At 40.8% G+C, this 22,159-nt stretch overlaps 1 protein-coding gene across 1 annotated transcript in view; it reads left to right on the top strand.

Moving 5' to 3' along the window:
* Positions 1-17,988, top strand: part of LOC126204164 (uncharacterized) — a 53,077-nt gene extending 35,089 nt beyond the window's left edge. The window contains exons 2-3 of the mRNA XM_049938571.1: positions 35-156; positions 17,003-17,988. Of these exons, the coding sequence (XP_049794528.1) occupies positions 35-156; positions 17,003-17,225 (345 nt within the window). The 3' untranslated portion in view covers positions 17,226-17,988. The remainder of the gene's footprint in view (positions 1-34; positions 157-17,002) is intronic.
* Positions 17,989-22,159: the final 4,171 nt, after the last annotated feature.

The following is a 22,159-nucleotide window of genomic DNA, read 5'->3' as shown; positions in this document are numbered from 1 at the left end:
TGTGATCGATACAAATTATAATTATTATTTCCAGTTGATGCTGATAGCTGCTATGTGGTGCAGCGTCTTGGGAGCGCCACCGCAAATTAACACCAAGGACGCTACCATCATCCAACAGGAAAACGACTTCAACGGCCTTAGCCCCTGGCGCTGGAGGTACTTATACATTATTTCAGACGCTAAAGATATTTTAAAATGGTCATTGGGGTTGTAAGGGGTAAATTTTCACTTGTCTGGTTATTGCTCCAGCGTATCCGTTACAAGTAGAGATGGGAAAGAGATTGAAATGGGAGTGAAAGTTTTTATTCTCAAATCTCTAAATTTTCTCTTGTCTACCGTTATTATTCATTTCTTTCGCTCTCGTCAAACCCTGCGTATCAGCCACAAACCATATCCCAATAAACAATATCACAATTTTACAGTATTTGCCGTCTCCTCTAGCTCTCTCTCCTTTGCCAGACTAATTACATATGGGTGTTTCGACCTGTTCTCCAGTGAGCTGTCTCTGATTACGCTGAGACCTCTACATAAAGTTCTATTCCATGTTATTTTGTGTAATGTTTGTCCTTTCCGATTTTTTTGGTGCACACATAGTTACGATGCTTCTTCTTCGCCAATATGACACTCTTCCCACATGCCACCATTCGCTCTCATGCATTAATACTCAATTAATGGTTCGAGTCGCTACCTGACATGGACACAGCTACTTCTGTTTCATGACCTCTGCCACTGACCTAAGTGTTACACTTTTGACGAGAACTCAAAGCCGGAAACAATAGCCCAGTTTCATAAGAGAGCATCATAAATTTTACGAGAGCTGAGAACCTGTTTCCTATCAGACTTGTCTGCGTAGCTTAAATTGCTTTCCGAAAACAAGATGTGATGTCTTGGCATTCCTGATCCTGATGAGATAAACTACTCTACTAGCCATTAAAATTGCTACACCAAGAATAAATGCAGATGATAAACGGGTATTCATTGGACAAATATATTATACTAGAACTGACATGTGATTACATTTTCACGCAGTTTGGGTGCATAGATCCTGAGAAATCAGTACCCAGAACAATCTCCTCTGGCCATAATAACGGCCTTGAAACGCCTGGGCGTTGAGTCAAACAGAGCTTGGGTGGCGTGTACAGGTACAGCTGCCCATGCAGCTTCAACACGATACCACAGTTCATCAAGAGTAGTGACTGGTGTATTGTGACGAGCCAGTTGCTCGGTCACCATTGACCAGACGTTTTAAATGGGTGAGAGATCTGGAGAATGTGCTGGCCAGGGCAGCAGTCGAACATTTTCTGTATCTAGAAAGGCCCGTACAGGACCTGCAACTTGCGGTCGTGCATTATCCGGCTGAAATGTAGGGTTTCGCAGGGATCGAATGCAGGGTAGAGCCATGGGTCGTAACACATCTGAAATGTAACGTCCACTGTTCAAAGCGCCGTCAATGCGAACAAGAGATCACCGAGACGTGTGACCAGTAGCACCCCATACCATCACGCTGGGTGACATACCAGTAAGGCGATGACGAATACACGCTTCCAATGTGCGTTCACCGCGATGTCGCCAAACACGGATGCGACCATCATGATGCTGTAAACAGAATCTGGATTCATCCGAAAAAATGACGTTTTGCCATTCGTGCACCCAGGTTCGTCGTTGAGTACACCATCGCAGGTGCTCCTGTCTGTGATGCAGCGTCAAGGGTGACCGTAGCCATGGTCTCCGAGCTGACAGTCCATGCCGCTGCATACGTCGTCGAACTGTTCGTGCAGATGGTTGTTGTCTTGCAAACGTCCTGACTCAGGGATCGAGACGTGGCTGCACGATCCGTTACAGCCATGCGGATAAGATGCCTGTCATCTCGACTGCTAGTGATACGAGGCCGTTGGGATCCAGCACGGTGTTCCGTATCACCCTCCTGAACTCACCGATTCCATATTCTGCTAACAGTCATTGGATCTCGACCAAAGCGAGCAGCAATGTCGGGATACGATAAACCGCAATCGCGATAGGCTACAATCCGATCTTTATCAAAGTCGGAAACGTGATGGTACGCATTTATCCTCCTTACACGAGGCATCACAACAACGTTTTACCAGGCAACGCCGGTCAACAGCTGTTTGTGTATGAGAAATCGGTTGGAAGCTTTCCTCATGTCAGCACGTTGTAGGTGTCGCCACCGGTGCCAGCCTTGTGTGAATGCTCTGAAAAGCTAATCATTTGCGTATCACAGCATCTTCTTCCTCTCGGTTAACTTTCGTGTCTGTAGCACGCCATCTTCGTGTTGTAGCAATTTTAATGGCCAGTAGTGTATTAAATTCTTACATTGCTGTGTGTTTTTATTCCTGTACGAGTCACTGGCACATACTTTAAGGCTCATTTCAGAGTTTATACTACAGCGAAGCTGACGCTTCTGAATGGCTCGTCGTTCAGGACCAGCTTTCTGGATGGCAGTGGTTCCGTAGCCTCCTCTATATTCTGTTTCGCAACACTTGCGCTCCTCTCACCTTCCCGTCACGCCACTCGACGCCGTTAACCCGCTGTTTCAGTGCTGCTCCGCTACGATTCACCTCACGGCCAGAGCATCTGCTTTCAGTGTTACCTGCGACCCACATCCACACCACGTTACGTAACGAAACGGCGAGGCGTCCGTTTGCTCAAGGAACCGTTCGACCGTTCCTTATTCTGCACGGCTGTCTCTCTTTACAAAGGCACAAACACATGTGCATACATACACATACACACACACACACACACACACACACACACACACACACACACACACACACAGTGAAGGTGACAGGGAAACGAAACTTCATGGGCTCAGAGGGTATTTGCTGGTCTACCAGTGATCAAAATGTCAATGGCTTTCTGAAAGAACGTGGCAGTACGAACCGACTTATCAGTATATTGCAACCTCTCTGGTGGATACATGCACTGATCAAGTTGAGGAGGGTGTCATAAAGCAGATTTATCGCCTTCCTGTCCCACAACTGTTGTAATTAGTCCTTGATATTCTGGATGCGGTACTGGGACAGGGTGGACATTCGGCTTGGTCCCACACACATTCTGTCGGTGACAGGATCTTGCTGGCCATGGGAGTATCGTAACATCACATACATAGTTCACAGAGACACATACCGTGTGTACACGAGAGTTATCCTTTTGGAAAGAAGCTTCATGATACTGTCGCCTGGGAGGTAACAGTTTTTAACGCAGGACGACCGTGACAGACCGTTTTTCCTTCAGACTTACTTCAATAACAGTCAGCCATCACCTGAAGTTATACACGACGGATGCCTACGACTTGACCCCAGGAGTACCGCCGCTGTGCCTCTTCAAAATCCTGAAAGCATGGACCTCTGGCTAGGTCGCCGGCTACTTGCTGGTGACGCATATCTGTGGTAGTGTAGAACCATGATTCATCGCTGTCGAAAATGCAACATTCAGTAGCAGACCTTACATTCTGGCTACGGTATCTTCTAAAAGGGCAGCCGACGCTTTTATGATGCTAACGACAGCACCTGTGACCGTAATAACCTTGACCAGCTGCTGCTAGTCTCCGACCAGCGGTGTGGGATGACATAGAATATTTTAGGGACTCCATTACGTATTGTGGGATGGCAGGCATAGGCGTGGAGGGGTTGATGTACAATTTGGCGACTCTCCCTCTGGGTTGTTAGACGTACTGGGACGTTGAAACAGGTATCCACTTCCCTCACATTTACATGCACATCGCACCACGATCACATCAGAATGCCCCACAAATCTGCATAATGTACGCTTCGACCACCCACCAAATAGAGACCCACAATTTGACGCCTGTAAAAGTCATTCAGGTCCTAGTAACTCTGTCTCGCATGAATAGATGGCATCTTCACATCCTACACAGTGATCACTCAGCGTCCGACACTCTCCACACCCCTTACATATCCTAGCATGCCTAGTAACAACTCTAAATATGAACCACACTGACACACTGGTGGCCATTTTACCTGTCCCAGAGAATTACATCTCTAATTAACTTACATACATACTGACAGTGTATATATCGAAGTCTAACCATGCTTTCCGATGTATATAAATATATACGACAAAAAGGGGCCGCGCGGGATTAGCCGAGCAGTCTTTGGCGCTGCAGTCATGGACTGTGCTGCTGATCCCGGCGGAGATTCGAGTCCTACCTCGGGCGCCGTGCGGTTAAAGGCGCTGCAGTCTGGAACCGCAAGACCGCTACGGTCGCAGGTTCGAATCCTACCTCGGGCATGGATGTTTGTGATGTCCTTAGGTTAGTTAGGTTTAACTAGTTCTAAGTTCTAGGGGACTAATGACCTCAGCAAATGAGTCCCATAGTGCTCAGAGCTATTTGAACCTACCTCGGGCATGGGTGTGTGTGTTTGTCTTTAGGATAACTTAGGTTAAGTAATGTGTAAGCTTAGGGACTGATGACCTTATCAGTTAAGTCCCATAAGATTTCACACACATTTGAACATTTGACAAAAAGGGAGGAACGCAGAAGACATGTTTGGGCATCAGTGTAACTTCATACATGTACACACCATCAACAGGTATGTAAGTAATTAGAGATATAAGTCTATGTGACAGGTAGAACAGCCACCATACCAAAAAATAAATAATGAAAATTATTGCACAGTTATGAAATTTTGCGAGTACATTTGTCTAGGTAACATATTTAAGTGATTAACATCGTAAGATCATAGGTTGATGTAAGAACAGGATAGCCATTGTAAATGTTGATTGCTAATAGCCAGTGTCACCATCAGAATGTTGAATGCAAGCATGCAAACGTGCGTATTTGCTCGACTGGAGACGGATCTGGTGAACGAGCAGGCCAAGGCAACATTCGACACTCTGTAGAGCATGTTCGTTTTCTACAGTGGTATGTGGACGAGCGTTATCCTGCTGCAAAACACCCATTTAATGCTGTTCATGAATAGCAGCACAACAGGTTGAATCACCAGACTGATGTACAAATTCAGTTAGGTTGCATGGGATAACCACAAGAGTGCTCCTGCTATCGTAAGAAATCACACCCCATAATGTAACACCAGGTGTATGTCCAGTGTATCTACCATGCAGGCAGATTGGTTGCAGGCACTCAACTGGCTTAGTTATGTCATGTTCCGTAGATCGTTTTCACGATTATTTTATCGATACGATGTGGAACAAGTCAGATTACAAGATATACATATATATATTACTGAAACAGAAACTCGTCCATGGAATAGAAGGAGTTGTCCAAAAGAAATGATTTTAAGTTAGATTTAAAACTAGATCTGCTACTTGCCAGACACTTAATGTTGTTGGGCAAATGATCAAAGATCTTTGTTGCTGAATAATGTACTCCTTTTTGAGCAACTAACAGCTTCAATAACGGATAGGAAAGGTAATTTTTGTCTCTAGTGTTGTATGTATGAACATCACTGTTCTTCGCGAATCGAGATGGATTATTTGTAACAAATTTCATTAGCGAATATATATACTCTGATGGTGCAGTTAAAATACCTAACTCCATGATTACTTGCCTACATGAGTCCTTGGGTGAACACCATTAATGCTTCTCACTGCTCTCTCTTTTTTTTTTTTTTTTTTTTGCAATCAATACTTTATGTCTAAGTGGTGAGTTACCCCAGAAAACTATTCCATAAGACATTGTTGAGTGGAAATATGCAAAGTACGTCGGGAGGCTGATCTGCTTATTACCAAGACTAGGGATTATACGAAGAGTGAAAGAAGCTAAACGTAATTGTAGGAGAAGCTCGGTAATATGCTACTTCCAGTTCAGGTTGTAATCAATGTGAACACCCAGGAATTTGGAGAACTCTACACTCTTAACTGAGTCCTGTTCATATGCTACATCAGTTGTCAGTACGACTCTGTTTGGTGTACGGAACTGGATATACTGGTTTTTTCAAAATTAAAGGAGGGTCCATTTTCTGAAAACCACTTAATAATTCTTTGAAATACATCCTTAACAATACCTTCAGCTGCATTTTCTGGGATGGGATTTACTATGACTCTCGCGTCGTCTGGAAAAAGTACTAGTTCTGCTTGCTGAACGTCAAGTGAGAGGAGATTCACATAATTAAAGAAAAGCAGAGGGCCGAAAATTGATGTGATAACTCCCCATTCACTAGAATTTATCACACTCCCAACATTATTTGTGTTATTCAGCACAACTTTTTGCTTTCTGTTAATTAAGAATGAGTCAAACCAGCTGTGTGTATAGCCTTCAGTTCCATAAAACCTGAGGCTTTCTAAGAGTGTGACATGATCTGCACAGTCAAATGCCTTGGAAAGATCACAAAAAATACCAAATGGCGATAATTTGTTATTTAGGACTTGTACTATTTGATGGTCAAATGTGTAGATAGCATTCTCAGTCGAGTAACCCTTTCAGAATCCAAACTGTGACATGCTGAGTAAATTATTTTCACTTAAATGTGAGACTACACTTGAATATATAACTTTTTCGAATATTTTAGAAAATGAAGTGAGCAATGAGATTGGTCTACAATTATTTAAGTCACTCTTGTCCCCATACTTATGAAGAGGTTTGACAATTGCGTATTTCAGGCTGTCTGGAAAAATTCCCTGCGCCAGCGAAGCATTACATATATCACTAAGCACACCACTTATTAAATTAGAACAACACTTCAAAATTCTGTTAGAAACTCCATCAACACCACATGAGCTCTTGTTTTTCAGTATATTTATAATTCCGTTAATTTCAGTGGGGAATGTTGGTGCTATTTCTAATGGCCTAAAGTCCTGGGGAATGACATTTTCAACACATTTTTTGCTTCTTCAGCTGAACCCTTTCATCCTATTTTTGCTGATACATTCAGAAAATGATTGTTAAAAATACTTGCAACTTATGAATTATCACACACAACATCTTCATTTAGCTTTATTGCTATCGTATGCTGTGCAATGTCAGGCTGCCCCATCTCCCGTTTGACAATATTCAATATAGTTTTAATCTTACTATCCGAATTATTAATTTCTTTCAGAACCCATAACCTTCTCGACTTCTTAATGACTTTCCTTAAAATATTTCAGTATCTTTTGTAGTAAGCAAGTAACGTCGGATACAGTCTTATTCTGGCCTGTCTATATATTTCCCTCTTCCTCTTAAACAATATCTTAATTCCCTTAGTAATCTATGGCTTACTTGACTTTGTAATGGCTTTTTTGGATAATGTTTCAGGAAAGCAACTCTCAAATACTGAGACAAATTTACGGTGGAATAAACTGAATTTGGCATCAACATCATTTCCTGTGTATACTTCATCCCATTCAACCTCTTCTAGACTGCTCTAAAAACTCTGAGTGCTGTTCCCATTAATAAGCCTCCCTGCCTTGTATGAACCTGCCTGAATCCTGTAAGGTGCTATATGTGTTATTTCCATCGACTGTGCATCATGATCAGATAGCCCATTAACAACTGGGAACGCATTAATTGTTTCTGCCTGAGCACTGTCTACGAAAATGTTATCGATAAGTGACCTACTGTCCTGCCGCAAACGAGTTGGAAAATTTACAACGGATACTAGATTGAAACAGCCAAACAAGGATTCTACCTCATTTTTCCTAACAGTGTCTTTCTTAAATCTAAATTAAAATCACCACAAACCACTAACTGCTTCTTTTTGTGTGACAGGTAGCTCAATAATGCCTCTAGATTTTTCATGAATAGCTGAAAGTTATCTTGAGGGGATCTGTAGATTGTTACAGTTAGTATAGAAGTATTTGCAGTAGCAACTCACAGGCACATGCTTCAAGGATCTGATCTACACAAAAATTATTTCTTTCAATGTTTTTGGCTTTGTGGCCAGTTTTTATATGAGTAGCAACTCCTCCTTTTTCCATGTTGACTCTACATGAGTAAGATGCTAATCTCTAATCCCTTAAATTTTACTTCTCCATCCCTGTGGTTACATGGTGTTCAGAGAGACACAAAACAACTATACCTTCAGAATTTACCCCATTTTCTAGGCATACAACCTGATCTATCTTATTTTTCAATCCTGTAATGTTCTGATGAAACCCACAAATTTTATTTCTTTGGATACTGCTACAGACATTATGGCACTGTTCTGTTTTAATCTGTTTCAATACCCTCTGTCTGTAACCTGGCTCTAACCTAAAAAAATGTATCCCTCTGACTCCAGTAGCCACAGGTATTTTGTCTTGCCTGCATGTGGTCACCCTTGCATTTTCTGCAAGAAGATCAACTAATCTATCCTTCCCCATCCTATTCAGGTGGAGGCCATGACTAGTGTAACCCCACCTTCCAATTGCATCAACAGGCACAGCACAGGTATGAGATTTAGTTTCTATCAACAGTTCAAATTGTTCAAATGGCCCTGAGCACTATGGGACTTAACTTCTGAGGTCATCAGTCCCCTAGAACTTAGAACTACTTAAACCTAACTAACCTAAGGACATCACACACATCCATGCCCGAGGCAGGATTCGAACCTGCGACCGTTGCAGTCACGCGGTTCCAGACTGAAGCGCCCAGAAACACCAACGCACAATCCTGACATTTCACTCCCGTGCTCACTAATCTACGACAACATCCACATTTGTCACACATGATGGCAGATTAAACAATACAAATTACACTACAAGCGAACAACACAAACATAAACAATACAAATTACTCTACAAGCAATTCCGCTACACCAATTAATAATTAGTAGAAAGTAACTTAGTTTCCGGAGAGATGGGCAGAGAATTTCCGGACGTCAGGCGAATGTAGCAGCAGGCGAATGTAAACAGCGCGAAGTTAATTGCTGGCGTAGGTTACAGTGTCGGAAATCACGAAACGAGTAAGAAACTGAAGAGGCTCGATGTTTTCTAACGGCGAATTTGAACAGGCGCTATCACTGAATTATGTATAAATTAATGGAAACGGAAAAACCACTTAGCGACTTGCACTTTAACGGCTTGCACTCGAGAACAGTTATCTTTTCACGAAAACGTCGCAGCCTCATAATCGAAACATGGCCATCATTACCACTCTGACAGAACCAGCTTTCATTAAAAAAACGTAACAGTCCTCCACCCTGCCCTCCGATGAGCTCTCGCTTGGCACCACTAATGTCACAAATGGCGGTGGTTTGTTGAAAGTGTAATTCACACCACAGGGCATCTGGCTTGAATCTGTCCTTAAAGTAAGAGACTTGGCGCAGTTCATCGTGTCATCTGGCGCCAGCTGCTGCTCAAATTGCTGCTGAGAATGCAATAAGTACGACAGAGCCCCATGCCACACGATGGTCGTCCCGCTCAGTACTGCCACACGGCCGTCTGAAGCCTGTGCTTGTGGCGATGCGTTCTCGTGACCACCACAGTCAGGTGTTACGTGCAGTGGCTACATTCCTCCCAAGTATCGCAGAAGGAACATCCAGCTTCTCATAGCCCTATTACACTACCTCGTTCAAACTCAGTGAGGCGTTGACAATAGCGTCTTTGTCTCATTAAATGAATTCATGACTAACACCAACTCACCACGTACAATATCAAAGGTAACTAACGCTCACAATCTTTGTGGCCCTATTTAAAGCAAACCTGATCTGAATCCTTATGGTGGCACTACTGGCGCCACTCTTATGTGACTGGAGTGAAATCTGAACAGACACGATCTTTCACATGTAGAAACTCGCCTACCAACTTTCGTTTATGTCGCACTACTTCTTATTGGTGGTGTGATTTTTTTTCATATACATACAAACTGAAGAGCCAAACAAATCGGTAAACCTGCTAATAACATTTAGGGCCTCCACGAACACACAGAAGTGCCGCAACAAAACATGGCGTGGACTCGACTAATGAAGTAATGCTGGAGAGAATTGACATCATGAGTGATGCAAGGCTGTCCATAAATCCGTAAGAGTACGAGGGGGTGGAGAACTCTTCTGAACAGCACGTTGCGAGACATCCCTGTTATGCTCGATAACGTTCATGTCTGGGGAGTCTGGAGGCCAGCGGAAATGTTTAAACTCAGACGAGTCTTCCTGAAGCCATTCTGTAACTATTCTGGACGTGTAGGGTGTCGCATTGTCCTGCTGGAATTGAACAAGTCCGTCGGAATGAACAATGGACATTAGTAGATGCAAGTTTTTGTTGTACATCCTTTGGACAGGTCGTCTTTAGGACGACGGCCGTTTACTATTGCGAGAAAATGAAACGCTTACAGTCGTCCTTATGATTTTACCTATTTTGTTGCAACCAGTTTTGGCGTTTCAATGCGCCTTCTTGAGGCAGTATTTCATTCAGAAGAGGTTGACACGATCGCTATATATATCGCATCAGTGGCCAGCGTAACTGGTCACACAGACTATTTGAAAACTTTGTTGTCAGCACTTTAACTGCCAATATGAATAGAAGCAGGTGATCAGACATGATGCTTACATATGTGCCATTTGTCAGAGTCGCTTCTAGGCCTATCAGGTGTCCCATATCACTCCAACTGCATATGCAGTTGAAACGAGTCTCGTCCGACCAGGCAACATGTTTCAAGTCCTCAACAGCCCAAAGCTCTATATTGTGCAGTCATCAAGGCTACACGAGTGGGCTTTCGGCTCCAAAAGCTCATTTCGATGATGTTTCGTTTAATCGTTCGCCTGCTGAAACTTGTTGATGGCCCAATATTGAAATCTGCAGAAATTTGCGGAAGGTTTGTACTTTCGTCACGTTGACGGATTCTCTTCAGACGTCGTTGGTCCCGTTCTTGCATTATCTTTTTCCAGCCACAGCGATATCGGAGGTTTGATGTTTTACCGGATTCCTGATATTCGCAGAACACTCATGAAATAGTCACACGGGAAACATCCCCACTTCACTGTTACCTCGGAGATGCTGTGCCCCATCGCTCGTGCACCGACTATAACACCACATTCAAATTCACTTAAATCTACTATATTACCTACCATTGTAGCAGCAGTACCCGATCTAACAACTGCGCCAGACACTTGCCTTATATAGGCGTTCAGACCGCAGCGCCGTATTCTGCCTGTTTACATACAGTATCTCTGTATTTGAATATGCTTACCTTTCCATGCCTCATTGAAGTTTTCATATATCTCCTCCTCCACGTCCCTCTTTTCGCCCACCTATTTCTATCCCCCTCTCTCTGTTCATCTCTTCTCACCCCTATATGTTTCCATCTCCTCCTTCACCCCCACCGTCTTTCGCCTCCTCCCCCTCTCTCAGTCCACTTGCCATCACTCTCCCATCGCACCTCTATTTCCATCTCCTCCTCCCCCTCTATCTTCTCCTCCCCCCTCTCACCGTTTTCTACACCTCTCTTTGTGGCCATCTTCCTTTACTCCCTCTTTCTGTCAATTCCGTTCATGTCCTTCTTCTTCTCTCTCCCCCTCTATCAGTCCATCTCATCCCTCCACCTTTAAATGTCCATCTACTCTTCCCTCCTCTCTGTCTCAAATCTCCTCCTGTCTCCAACCATCTCCTCCTCCTACCTCTAGCTGGCGATATCCCCCTCCACTCTTTCTCTTTTCATCACCTCCACTCACCTCTCTCTATCCATCTCATTTTCCACCCTCTGCTCAGCTGTTGCCCTTCACGTGTGTACCTGTGGCCTTCATTCCAATACTGACCACACAACACACCTGTCATGAAGTGCAGCCTAGATGTCAGGTGTTAGCAACATTCGTTTACCCCATCCCCATCCCTATGGTTCTTACATCCACAGTAATTCTTCCCAGATAGCTTGAAGTATGTGCCCTAAACTTGGTTGAAGTAGACCCAGTGGTTTAGGAAGAGATGTGGAAAATATACACATACATATACAAATCAATTTTATATATCTGTATGATTGCTGGGGAAATGGTTGATAAGTCCATTCAAGTAAATTTTACAGGATGGCAATTCCAAAAATGAAACATAACAATTCATGCAATAAAATACTATTCCCAAAATGTTCCAGTAGTTTTATCAATAAATATATACATGGATAACTTTACCTATTTTAATATTTATATTAGCATTTTTGTAATAAATTAAAAAATACAATTTGTACAAATTTTATATGGATGTAAGACCAATGTATATGTACAAAATCACATTTTGTTTATTATGCTATTTAAAATGTTTATAAAAATATGAGAATAATCACATATTAGCTTATTATGCACTGTGTAACATTATTTCAGTGATTAACTTGTTTCTACCCTAAAGTATTACTGTGCTGTAATATATAGTCCTAAAGGTACATAAATGGAATAAAAGTAGCAAACCTTTATTCTTTTTCCCTTGTGGTGTTCTAGATTTCCATTTCATCATTTACATCCCTATTAATTCGGATTATATAGGTATAATTCATCCTGATATCTTCGTTTCTTTCGCCATGAAGTAATGTACATCCAGCTACTGTTCGCAGAAATCCCACAGCTGCACTTTTATCCCTTGTTTCAGTTATTTACTAAGTGATCAACATTTCAGGTCCATAGAGCAACACTGGTGCTGCTATTACTTTATACAGATTATGCAGTTTTACAATGTCACTAAATTTTACCAAGCAGATACTGAAATTTCTGAAGCTTTCTACTCACCACTATTTGATATATTACTTATTAACTTGCTCTTTTGTTTGGTTGTTAATTACAAGTTGCATACCAGTTGGTTCACACAATCTAAGGGTCATCAATTCTGCAATTGATTGAATATCTGTAAGATTTATATCATTTTTCAAATAACTTCCGGGAATTCAGCCAGGTAACACTTTCAGCGACCGCCGATATTTCGGCGGGAGAAACACCCCGCCATTTTTCAGTTTGCCTTGAAAATGGCGGGGTGTTCTCCCGCCGAAATATCGGCGGTCGCTGAAAGTGTTATCTGGCTGAATTCCCGGAAGTTATTTGAAAGTTGTATACGCCAGGAGAAACTCAGGTCTCAAGATTTATATCAGTTTGCTCCTCAAGCAACGACACCCCATTTTATATATCATCTGTTCCAGCCCAAATTATTGGGTCAGTTGCAAAGAACGTTGTGTATGCAGAAGCCCCATGTATTTTAATGTGTTTTGGTAACATTATTGCTGTTTATTTGTAACATCATCAACACTGTGGAATAAAATTATTAATGATTTGGTTCCATTTACGTTGTCAAATACGTTTTCATAGTCGCTAAAAGTACTAAGATATATGTTAAATCCTGTTGTGGTGAAAACATAATTTGCACACAATCTACCCCTATAGAAACTGTTCAATTTGTCATTTATTAATTACTTCTGCTATTACACTAACTTCTCTGTATACTGTCTTTGTACATATTTTATATGTTGAGTGTAACTAGCTTATATCCCTTTATGTTTTGGTTTTAGTTTTATCTCCTTTCCTATGTATAGAATATACTTTGCTATATTCCGTTACTACAGTTCATGCCTGTATTTAAAACAACAGTTTGGAAGATTTAAAACTCTAACCTTCATTTGTTTGTGTATGCAAACAATTAATAATTTATATTTTTACATCTCAGTGCTTTTCTATTCCTTAACGTTGATAAAGTTGTATTGCGCTGATCTGTTATTCTATACAAACAAACACACTTGCTGTTTCAACTGTTTCTATGGTCCTTTAATTCTCATTAGACCAGAGATCCCCTCTGCAGCTACTGTACTTTCTCCTGTCTCCTTTAGAGAACGCGTTAGATGTCAATGACGTTTTCATTCCAGCTCCATCTTTTATTGTTCCACATGCCTCTACAGGCTATCAGTGTTTTTCTTTTAGACTTAGTGACATTTTCATTTGTTGGGTTCTGTAAATGTTGTAGATAAGTGGCTTTATTTTCTTTTATAGACTCTGCAGTAGCTTTCTTCCATATTTTCAATCAACTATTTTCAGTTCTCTTTTTATGTGTTATTACAGCGTTGAGCGTCTCCTTCCTGAAATCTTACTGTAATATTATCGCACTCCTGAATTATATTGTTATGTTCAGGTGTATTCCATTACCATGTCTTTGTTAATAGAGAGTTTTGTTGGTATCTTCCTTTAATAAACTAACTATAAACATTTCTTCTCCTACTTTTTTATTTTCTTTACCTTTCGTCGTCTGTTAAGGATTGATAATTTCGTGGTAAGCAAAATTTGATAACTATAAACATTTCTTCTCCTACTTTTTTATTTTCTTTACCTTTCGTCGTCTGTTAAGGATTGATAATTTCGTGGTAAGCAAAATTTGATCTATATTGACATCTTCCAGCTGTATATCTTCCTGTCATGCATTAATTTCATACTCGGTATAGTCAACTAACCAAGTGCATCTACATACATTTTTATATCTAAAATACTTTAGTTTACTGAAACTACTAAATCATATTTATGATGTTCGATTTGAATTCACCACCTTTCCCATTCCAGCGTCCATATCTCCTATGACAATGTAATCATTTTTATGGCTTTAAAAGATATTCTCGGTTTTTGACAAAAAAGTTTTGCACTCCCTCTGTGAGCCCTTCTTCCGGGCTATACGTCTTAAAGTTTCTCAGACACCTCTTTCAACTTTTCTTCTCAGTTTTACCATCCGATAATGATATGGCGAAGTGGTTTCTTCATTGGTTTTAGATGTGTATAGGTGCAATTGATATAGCACATAGTCACTCCATTATATATGGCGATACCGTGATGATTTTACAAACTTTCAGGGATTATGGAAAAGGGTTGATGTATCAATTTGAGGTAACGGACCCTGGGCCGAAAACGACTGAGTCAATAGTTATAAGCGAGAATCATTATGATACCTCTGACAGTAGACCTCTTATACTGCAAGCTCTTTGTTTTCCATATTTGAGAGGAGATAGTATAGACCATAGCAACAAAAAAAAGGCCAGTAAACATGGGCTCTAAATTGCATACCTTCAGAATTACGAGCATGCGTTCATCTTTGCCGCTGTGAAGTAAAATGCTCTTCTACCAAACAGATGCTCACAACTCTTAAACTACGAATTTTGTAGTTCATGTTTAAACTCACATTTTTTTCCTTTTTCTGGTCCATGCTACCTCCTCCAAAAATATGGAAGGCAAAGAGATTGCAGTTAAAGAGATCCACTGTCAGAGGTATTAGAATGATTTCGTTTACAACTTTCGACCTCGCTTTTATTTCCACACCAGGGTCCGTTAGCTACAGGCAGAAGGTGGACACAGCCCATATTGATGTCCAGTAACAGTTGTCGGGATACTTTTGATCAGATAGCATATATTTTATTGTCAACGTAAACGATCTATAGTTTTCACTTTTTTTCCGGGCATGTTTCCGTTGGTAATATGGAAACGGTGTTGACTTGAAAACTTGTGGTGAGTCACCCGTTTCACTCTGAATTAGCTCGGGTAATTTACGTTTACAGCCAAGACTGGCAAGAACTGAACTGCCATTGGCCCCAGTGAAGAGCTTGTGAACACCCTAACTTTTGACACCTTGCGGATTTATTGGTTATTTTTCTTTGAATGCTGTTAAACACAATCAAGATACGGTAATCTCAACTACACGGCACTAAATCTACCGCGCTATGCTACACATTGTTTCTCTAGACTCTGTAAAAGTTGGAATTAGAGTCATGAGCACACCTCCACTTGTGCATGTTTTAAGGAGCTTCTGCGCATGCGCAACTGGCATGACTTAATTGTGTTATGAGGCAAATACATACATATTTGATAAACAATGTGCACTGTTCATGGCGTGCAGTGCTAGCCCTGATCACTCAACTACAAGCTTACGTCCGGCCACTAGCTGGTAGTACACTGCAGCAGACTTCTATCTACATATACTTGGCATAAATCCTGCTAAGTCGTAGCAAACTCCACAGATATCCGAATTAACTCTCTATTTAGTAAACTCAAAGTGGACATCAATATATGTTGTAGTTATACTGATATAAAAACCTATTTTGTGGGATTCTGAGTAGAATGTAGTATATTAAATTTTGGATTTTATTGCATTGTAATTCATTTGAGGCACTGAGAACACTGAAGCATATCATCGTCGTATGTGTGACTGTAGAATTTATTCATGCTTGCGACATCTGTTTATCTTATGGTGGGTCACTTATCTGTACTGCAGGCCCATATTGTGGTATATCTGAACATTCACGAAAAGGTGTCTCAGTGGTGTCTCTGATATTCACTTAAATATGGTGGGTCGAAGACGGTGTGTTTTTCGCCCCTATGACTCTCAGCGCCTTATTTGTATCCTAGACGAATCACCTTGTTGGTAAATTGTACTACCTGAATTTAATAATTCTTCAGTTTGCGTTTGGAGTTGGTTGTCTGCTGTACAGGAATAGGGCCTTCCTGCGGAGTGTCAACATGAACCCTGTTGAACCTGTATTAAGCACTAAAGAAAAGAAAATTACCATGAAAAGATAGCCGTAAAGAAACTAGGGCTTCCCAGACCATATCCGTTATCTGAGAAAGTGACGAAATCAAATAAGCATGACTACAAGTGAATATTTAACAAAGAAGTGTATAATAAGCATAAGTTGTTGTGTAGGAGCAATGTAAGAATGCCTGATTTTTCAGCCCAGATGTTAATTCGTTAACTAATACATGAATTATGGATGTTGAACACTTGTCCAAATAAATAAAAATGCACGATACACTTACACAAAAATTCGAAACAGAGAACAGCGAAAGCTTGGACATTATTTACTTCTTGCCCTAAACAATACGTTATTATGTACAGAACAACAAAATTCCACAAAAACAACTCTTCATTTTTCCAGGCAAGTTATGCAATTTATTATAATTATTATTATGGTTACTGACAGGGGCTGAAGTTTATATATATATATGTTAATAACCGTAACTGTTATACAGCTGGAGCTATTAATTTCGTATCGGTACTCTCACATTTATGTGAATTTAAAAATTTGTGAACACCCAGAACGTATACCTACCTCTGAATGGTGCCCTCCAAAGCTAAAAAGTGATAACACTAATTTCCTTGTATGTCGCAGCTTCAAGAACAGCGACGGCTCGGAACGGGCCGAGGAGGGGGAGCTGACGGCGGACGGCTCGCCCGACGTGTCCGGCTCGTACACCAGGGTGTCGCCCAAGACGGGCGCCGTCTACGTCGTCACCTATCGCGCCGACAAGCACGGCTTCCACGTCATCAGCAGGCCGCTCGGCAAGGACCAGCCGGGAGAGGCGTACGCCAGGCTCCACAGGCGGCAATTCTGACCGCAACGCCTGCTACAATCATACTAGGCGCCGTGACAGCGACGTGGACATAGCGACGCAGCGAATTCGTCCACGCACTTCCTTCATCTAAACAAACCTGCAATCTGGCAATGCTAACTTCAACTTCTCTTATGTTCCGATGTCACCAGAAGTCTTTGATAGCTGTCACAAAGGCAGTATACTGTAAAGAGAGCAAACATGCGATCTCGGTATTGGAATGACAAGCGTACTGCTTGCTAGAGGTTCTTCGCTTACCGGAACAATACCCTTACAAAAATTATTTCTCTGTTTTTCACATCCGAACATCCCTCTGTCTTCTACGTCCAGCATATGGCAACTTTTCAAAACGAGTAAATTACTGATTCGCACAATACAGAAAAGTCTAGAACCATACGATATTGCAGTTGTTAATCATTATCTTATCATTAGCGTTAAACTCATCGTTCGAGATTGAAACTTGAGCGATTAATTTATAACTGAAAATAACTCTTGTACTAGAAAAGTTGTTTTGAAATTCATCTGATTATTTCCACGCCAGATCCATTTCTGTTTGAGGTCACAGAAATTTTGGCCGGACAATTTACTGGATACACTAAAAGCTAAATCAAGAGTCTCACCAACATAGAGCGCAGCCGGGTGAAAATACAGAAGAATATGCACATTATATAGCAATGGCTCTGAAATGCGCAGTGTGAAATAGATAAAAATTTAGAAAATGATCAGAAAAAGGTTCATTGTCTCACTTGTCAGATTCAACAAATAAACGTGGATAAGACCTAGAAAAATAAGATAACAGCACTTACAGCAAAATTCTACTGATTCATGGTTATCGATCTCCATTTGACTGTTTATTATTTCGTGCTAGTCAGCATAATACCCATCTGGGGAGGTACCCTCTCATACCTGTCACACTTGAAAATTATTTTATTTAATTTTTCAGTGAGGACCCTTTGCAGCTATCGACATTTCTTCAAAACACGAACATTGGACTGGAGTTTTTACTCTTTCCTCTTTCAACAAATGTAAGGTGTTTTTCGAAGAAGTTATTACTTAAAATTCATCCATGAAAATACGTATGTGATACAGTTCCGCTTCACTTTCATGCATAAATTAACCTCAAATGACAGCATATTTTCGGATGTAGAGTCGATTAATGGTGAGAAGTATCAGTTGATACCGCAATTTGAATTGATGGCACTTGTAATCTTCATTGTCTGCCTTTATCTAGCAGTCCATAACCGCAACATCGTATAATGCTGTGCATCATTATCCTATAATTAAATTAAAAAGTTTTCTTCTGTTTAGCCATACTCTACCATCTAAAATTGTTTACAATCTTCTCTTGTGGACATTTTTCGTTACGCTTTATTAATCAGTATTGGATATGTATATTCTATTTTTGTTATGGATGTTACATTGACTAATTTATTAAGATAATAAATATTTGAATGTTGTTACAAAAAATGAAAAGAATTCTAAATTCTAAGTTTAGTGATGCATTGGCCACATAAGAAAAATGATACCTTTGATTTATCTCCCTGTTTGCGACCATGCATATGTATATGCAGGTCTAAAACTAGTACTAAAAAAAGTGACTTTACGCTGATACACTAACTGCTGCTTATTTTTTGAACTGAAGCATCTTGCGTTGGCAATGTTGTTGTTTGAGATACTTAGCATGGTAGAAGAACAGCGTATCTTTCTTAAAGTCGTTACTGATGCTTGTCCTCTTTCATCACAACAACTCAAAAGATTAAGGAGCTAACACACAGACAGGAAGTAGATTTATTCATCTCGAAGATATACTGCAGACATTCATAAAAGAAACCTTGAAATCTAGCATATCGTAAGAAAATGTCATGTGACACACACTTACACACTATGTTCCAGAAAGAAATGTAAAAAAGCTCACTAGAATCTGTCTGAAAGTATGAGAGTTCTACAGTGTTCCGACATCTCCACCATTAACGAAAGCGCAGTACATATTACAGAAAATGCAGCATCGCCACAGCTTTCACAAAAAGCAGCAGTAAACACAGTAACGACATCCTTATTTAACTGGTATGTAAGTCTGCAGGCATTCGTGGCAGTTGTCACTGAAACTAAACGTGAATACCGGAAGATCCTGAAGAATATCCCTGCACAGAGATCGAAACGTCGATCGTACAGAAATAAATTAAAGATGAGGATGAAGCTATCTGACAAGCTAGAAACTTCTCCTTTCCATTTATATACTGTTATTGAATATTGTGCGACACCTTGTAAATATAGCAGGATGTGAGTCTGCCTTTCCGAGACACAAGCAGCCATATGTAGCCTGGAGCCAGAGGCCTGGGAACACTCCTTAGGAGGTTCACTACGCCCTGCTGCGTTTATGTATAGTGTTCAGAAGTAGAGAAACGGGGACGCAGTTAACCTGCAAAAAAAAAAAAAAAAAAAAAAAAAAAAAAAAAAAAAAAAAAAAAAAAAAAACCGCTCCTCGAAGACAGAGTTGAAAAATGTATATGTCCCCTCCATATGGAGCTTGAAATTATCAGAAGGGGCATAATTTGCTGTAACGAGGGAATGGTTTTAGAGGTTATCTCAGCGAGTGTTTTTGCCTAATTTCTTGGGGAGTTCAAAAGTAAGTTACACATGAAGTCATATTCTAAGACCATTGCAGAACAAGAGTGTATGTGTGTCCATGCTGACACAATTTTGGCGCGATAACGTTCTTGTGGGCAAAAAGTCTAAATTGCATACAGATCCAATGTGATATTCTAATGGTATGTACACCAAATGCCAAATCGCATCCAACCGCAGTGAAATGATCCCGGCCGTTTGACGAACGCTTTATAGACTTGTGTGTTGCTGCTCGAAAAGGAACAGACATGGTGACTGTTGAAAAAGCATGTCATGTATCTGTATAAGCATTCAGTGTGGCATTCAGTAAAAGTTACTAGATCAGCAAAAGCAATCTTCAGCTTGCTTTTTGAAGTCCGTACCTTGGAGAAAGAGGTCGCTACTGAACCGCTGTGAAAACGATTGGCCGGATGAAGATCCAATCTGGCCACTCGCTAGGGGAGAGGTCGCTGCCAGTGGAACACTTTAATATTAGCCTTCGTGAGAGAAATTTCGCTTCTAGGACTGGAGTAAGGCACTCTAGCGTTTGTAGGAGATGGTGTAAGACTTTTCTGGTGAATACAAGCGGCAACTGGCTGTGAGAATCACAGCTGGTAACATCCTGCTATCGTCCAGCTCTGGCCATAGCGGCATATCGAAAATTCTAAAGACGGTAGTGCGTAGCTGCTGGTCACAAATCAACTCTCCATTGTGTACCACCTGGTGAACAGCACGCACTGATGCACTCTCGTCATAGACCACTTGGTAATGTTCCGTTTGTCCCAGATTAAAAACAAATTAAGCCTGAAAGATTTTCATTGATAAATGAGTAAATTAGTGTTTTTTTATTCCAGTCACGGTGACAAGAAGATATTAATAGGGTCGTAATTGCAGTTTCTAAAGGGTAAGAAATAACGAGTCATTATCCTAAACAGAATCCTTCATACAAATAAAAACTGATATATTTACATTCCTTCGGCTGGTCACATAATCCCTTTATTTATTAAATTAACTGCAAATTCCGCAATGAAATGCCATATTATTAATAAATCTTCAGCGATAACGCCAAACAAGGCCTTCACCAAACCCATCGCTACGCAACTGGCACCGCGTATGGAACCATAATCATATTACAAAATCACGTAATTAGCGCCAAAAATAGAGGCTTTAGTTGCCTAAGTGTTATCACCTCAACCGCTCCTGTTCTGACTGGCGCCAGAAACTTTGTCCTTCACTCACCTACCTGACCTGTACTGCCCACGTCGAAAGGAAACGAAAGAGTCACGAAAAGGGCAAGCCCTCTAATATGATACCAGGTAGGGGCAGATGAGATACCTCATTGTGAAACTACGCATGCCGGCCGGAGATGCCGAGCGATTCTAGGCGCTATAGTCTGGAACCGCGCGACCGCTACGGTGGCAGGTTCGAATCCTGCCTCGGGCATGGATGCGTGTGATGTCCTTAGGTTAGTTAGGTTTAAGTAGTTCTAAGTTCTAGGGGACTAATGACATCCGAAGTTAAGTCCCATAGTGCTCAGAGCCATTTTTGAAATTACACATTTCTAAAAGTGCTCATTTATCTGATGGCACTACATAATTTTATTAATAGGTCTATGATTTCAATTTGTAATGTATCGTTCCTTTAGAAATCAAAAGTTACTTTTTCGGTGAACAATTAAGTGACAAATACTAAACTTCTTTCAACAGCCTAAATGCTTACTGACACGAGGACAACAGTTGAGCACACTACGGCAAAATTCGAGCAACAACTACATTCTGACATGTTTCGCAGTCTCAAGTGTTGTTCATAATGGAGACAGGTAACACAGGAAAGATTACTATTCGAAAAATATCATTGCAGTCCCGTTAGTATCGCTCCGTCGATGTTCACTGATCAATGAAAACCGCAAGGGAGGCTTTCCGAACATATCTCATAATATGGAAACTGCTAAACTGGAAACAACAGACATTTCAGTATCTGGGGGAAATCATGAAGAGTGCGTGCGTAGTTCAGCCGAAAAGGGCCATCACCTCTTAGGACAACGGTTTAGATTCATGTTCCAGTCCAGTTGAGTTTCAATTTGTTTTGAAGCGTCATTACGATGTATACTTCGCTTGAGAGGGAAGGTAACATTTTGGAAATTCCACGAGAAACTATTGCGTTCATGAATGTCTTGTAACTTTGCTTAAAATATATACATCACAAACCAAGCTATGACAGCCACTGCAAAAATTATACCTCGGCAGGTTTGGTGACGTAACACTTATGGTAAACGCACAGTAATAAGTAAGAAGTAGAATATGTCGTTTTTGTATTTTGAGAGAGCGTAAACT

The sequence above is a fragment of the Schistocerca nitens genome, chromosome 9, assembly GCF_023898315.1.
Source record: "Schistocerca nitens isolate TAMUIC-IGC-003100 chromosome 9, iqSchNite1.1, whole genome shotgun sequence".
Lineage (NCBI taxonomy): Eukaryota > Metazoa > Arthropoda > Insecta > Orthoptera > Acrididae > Schistocerca > Schistocerca nitens.
The sequence above is the reverse complement of the archived record's forward strand: the minus strand, read 5'-3'. Positions and strand labels throughout refer to the sequence as shown.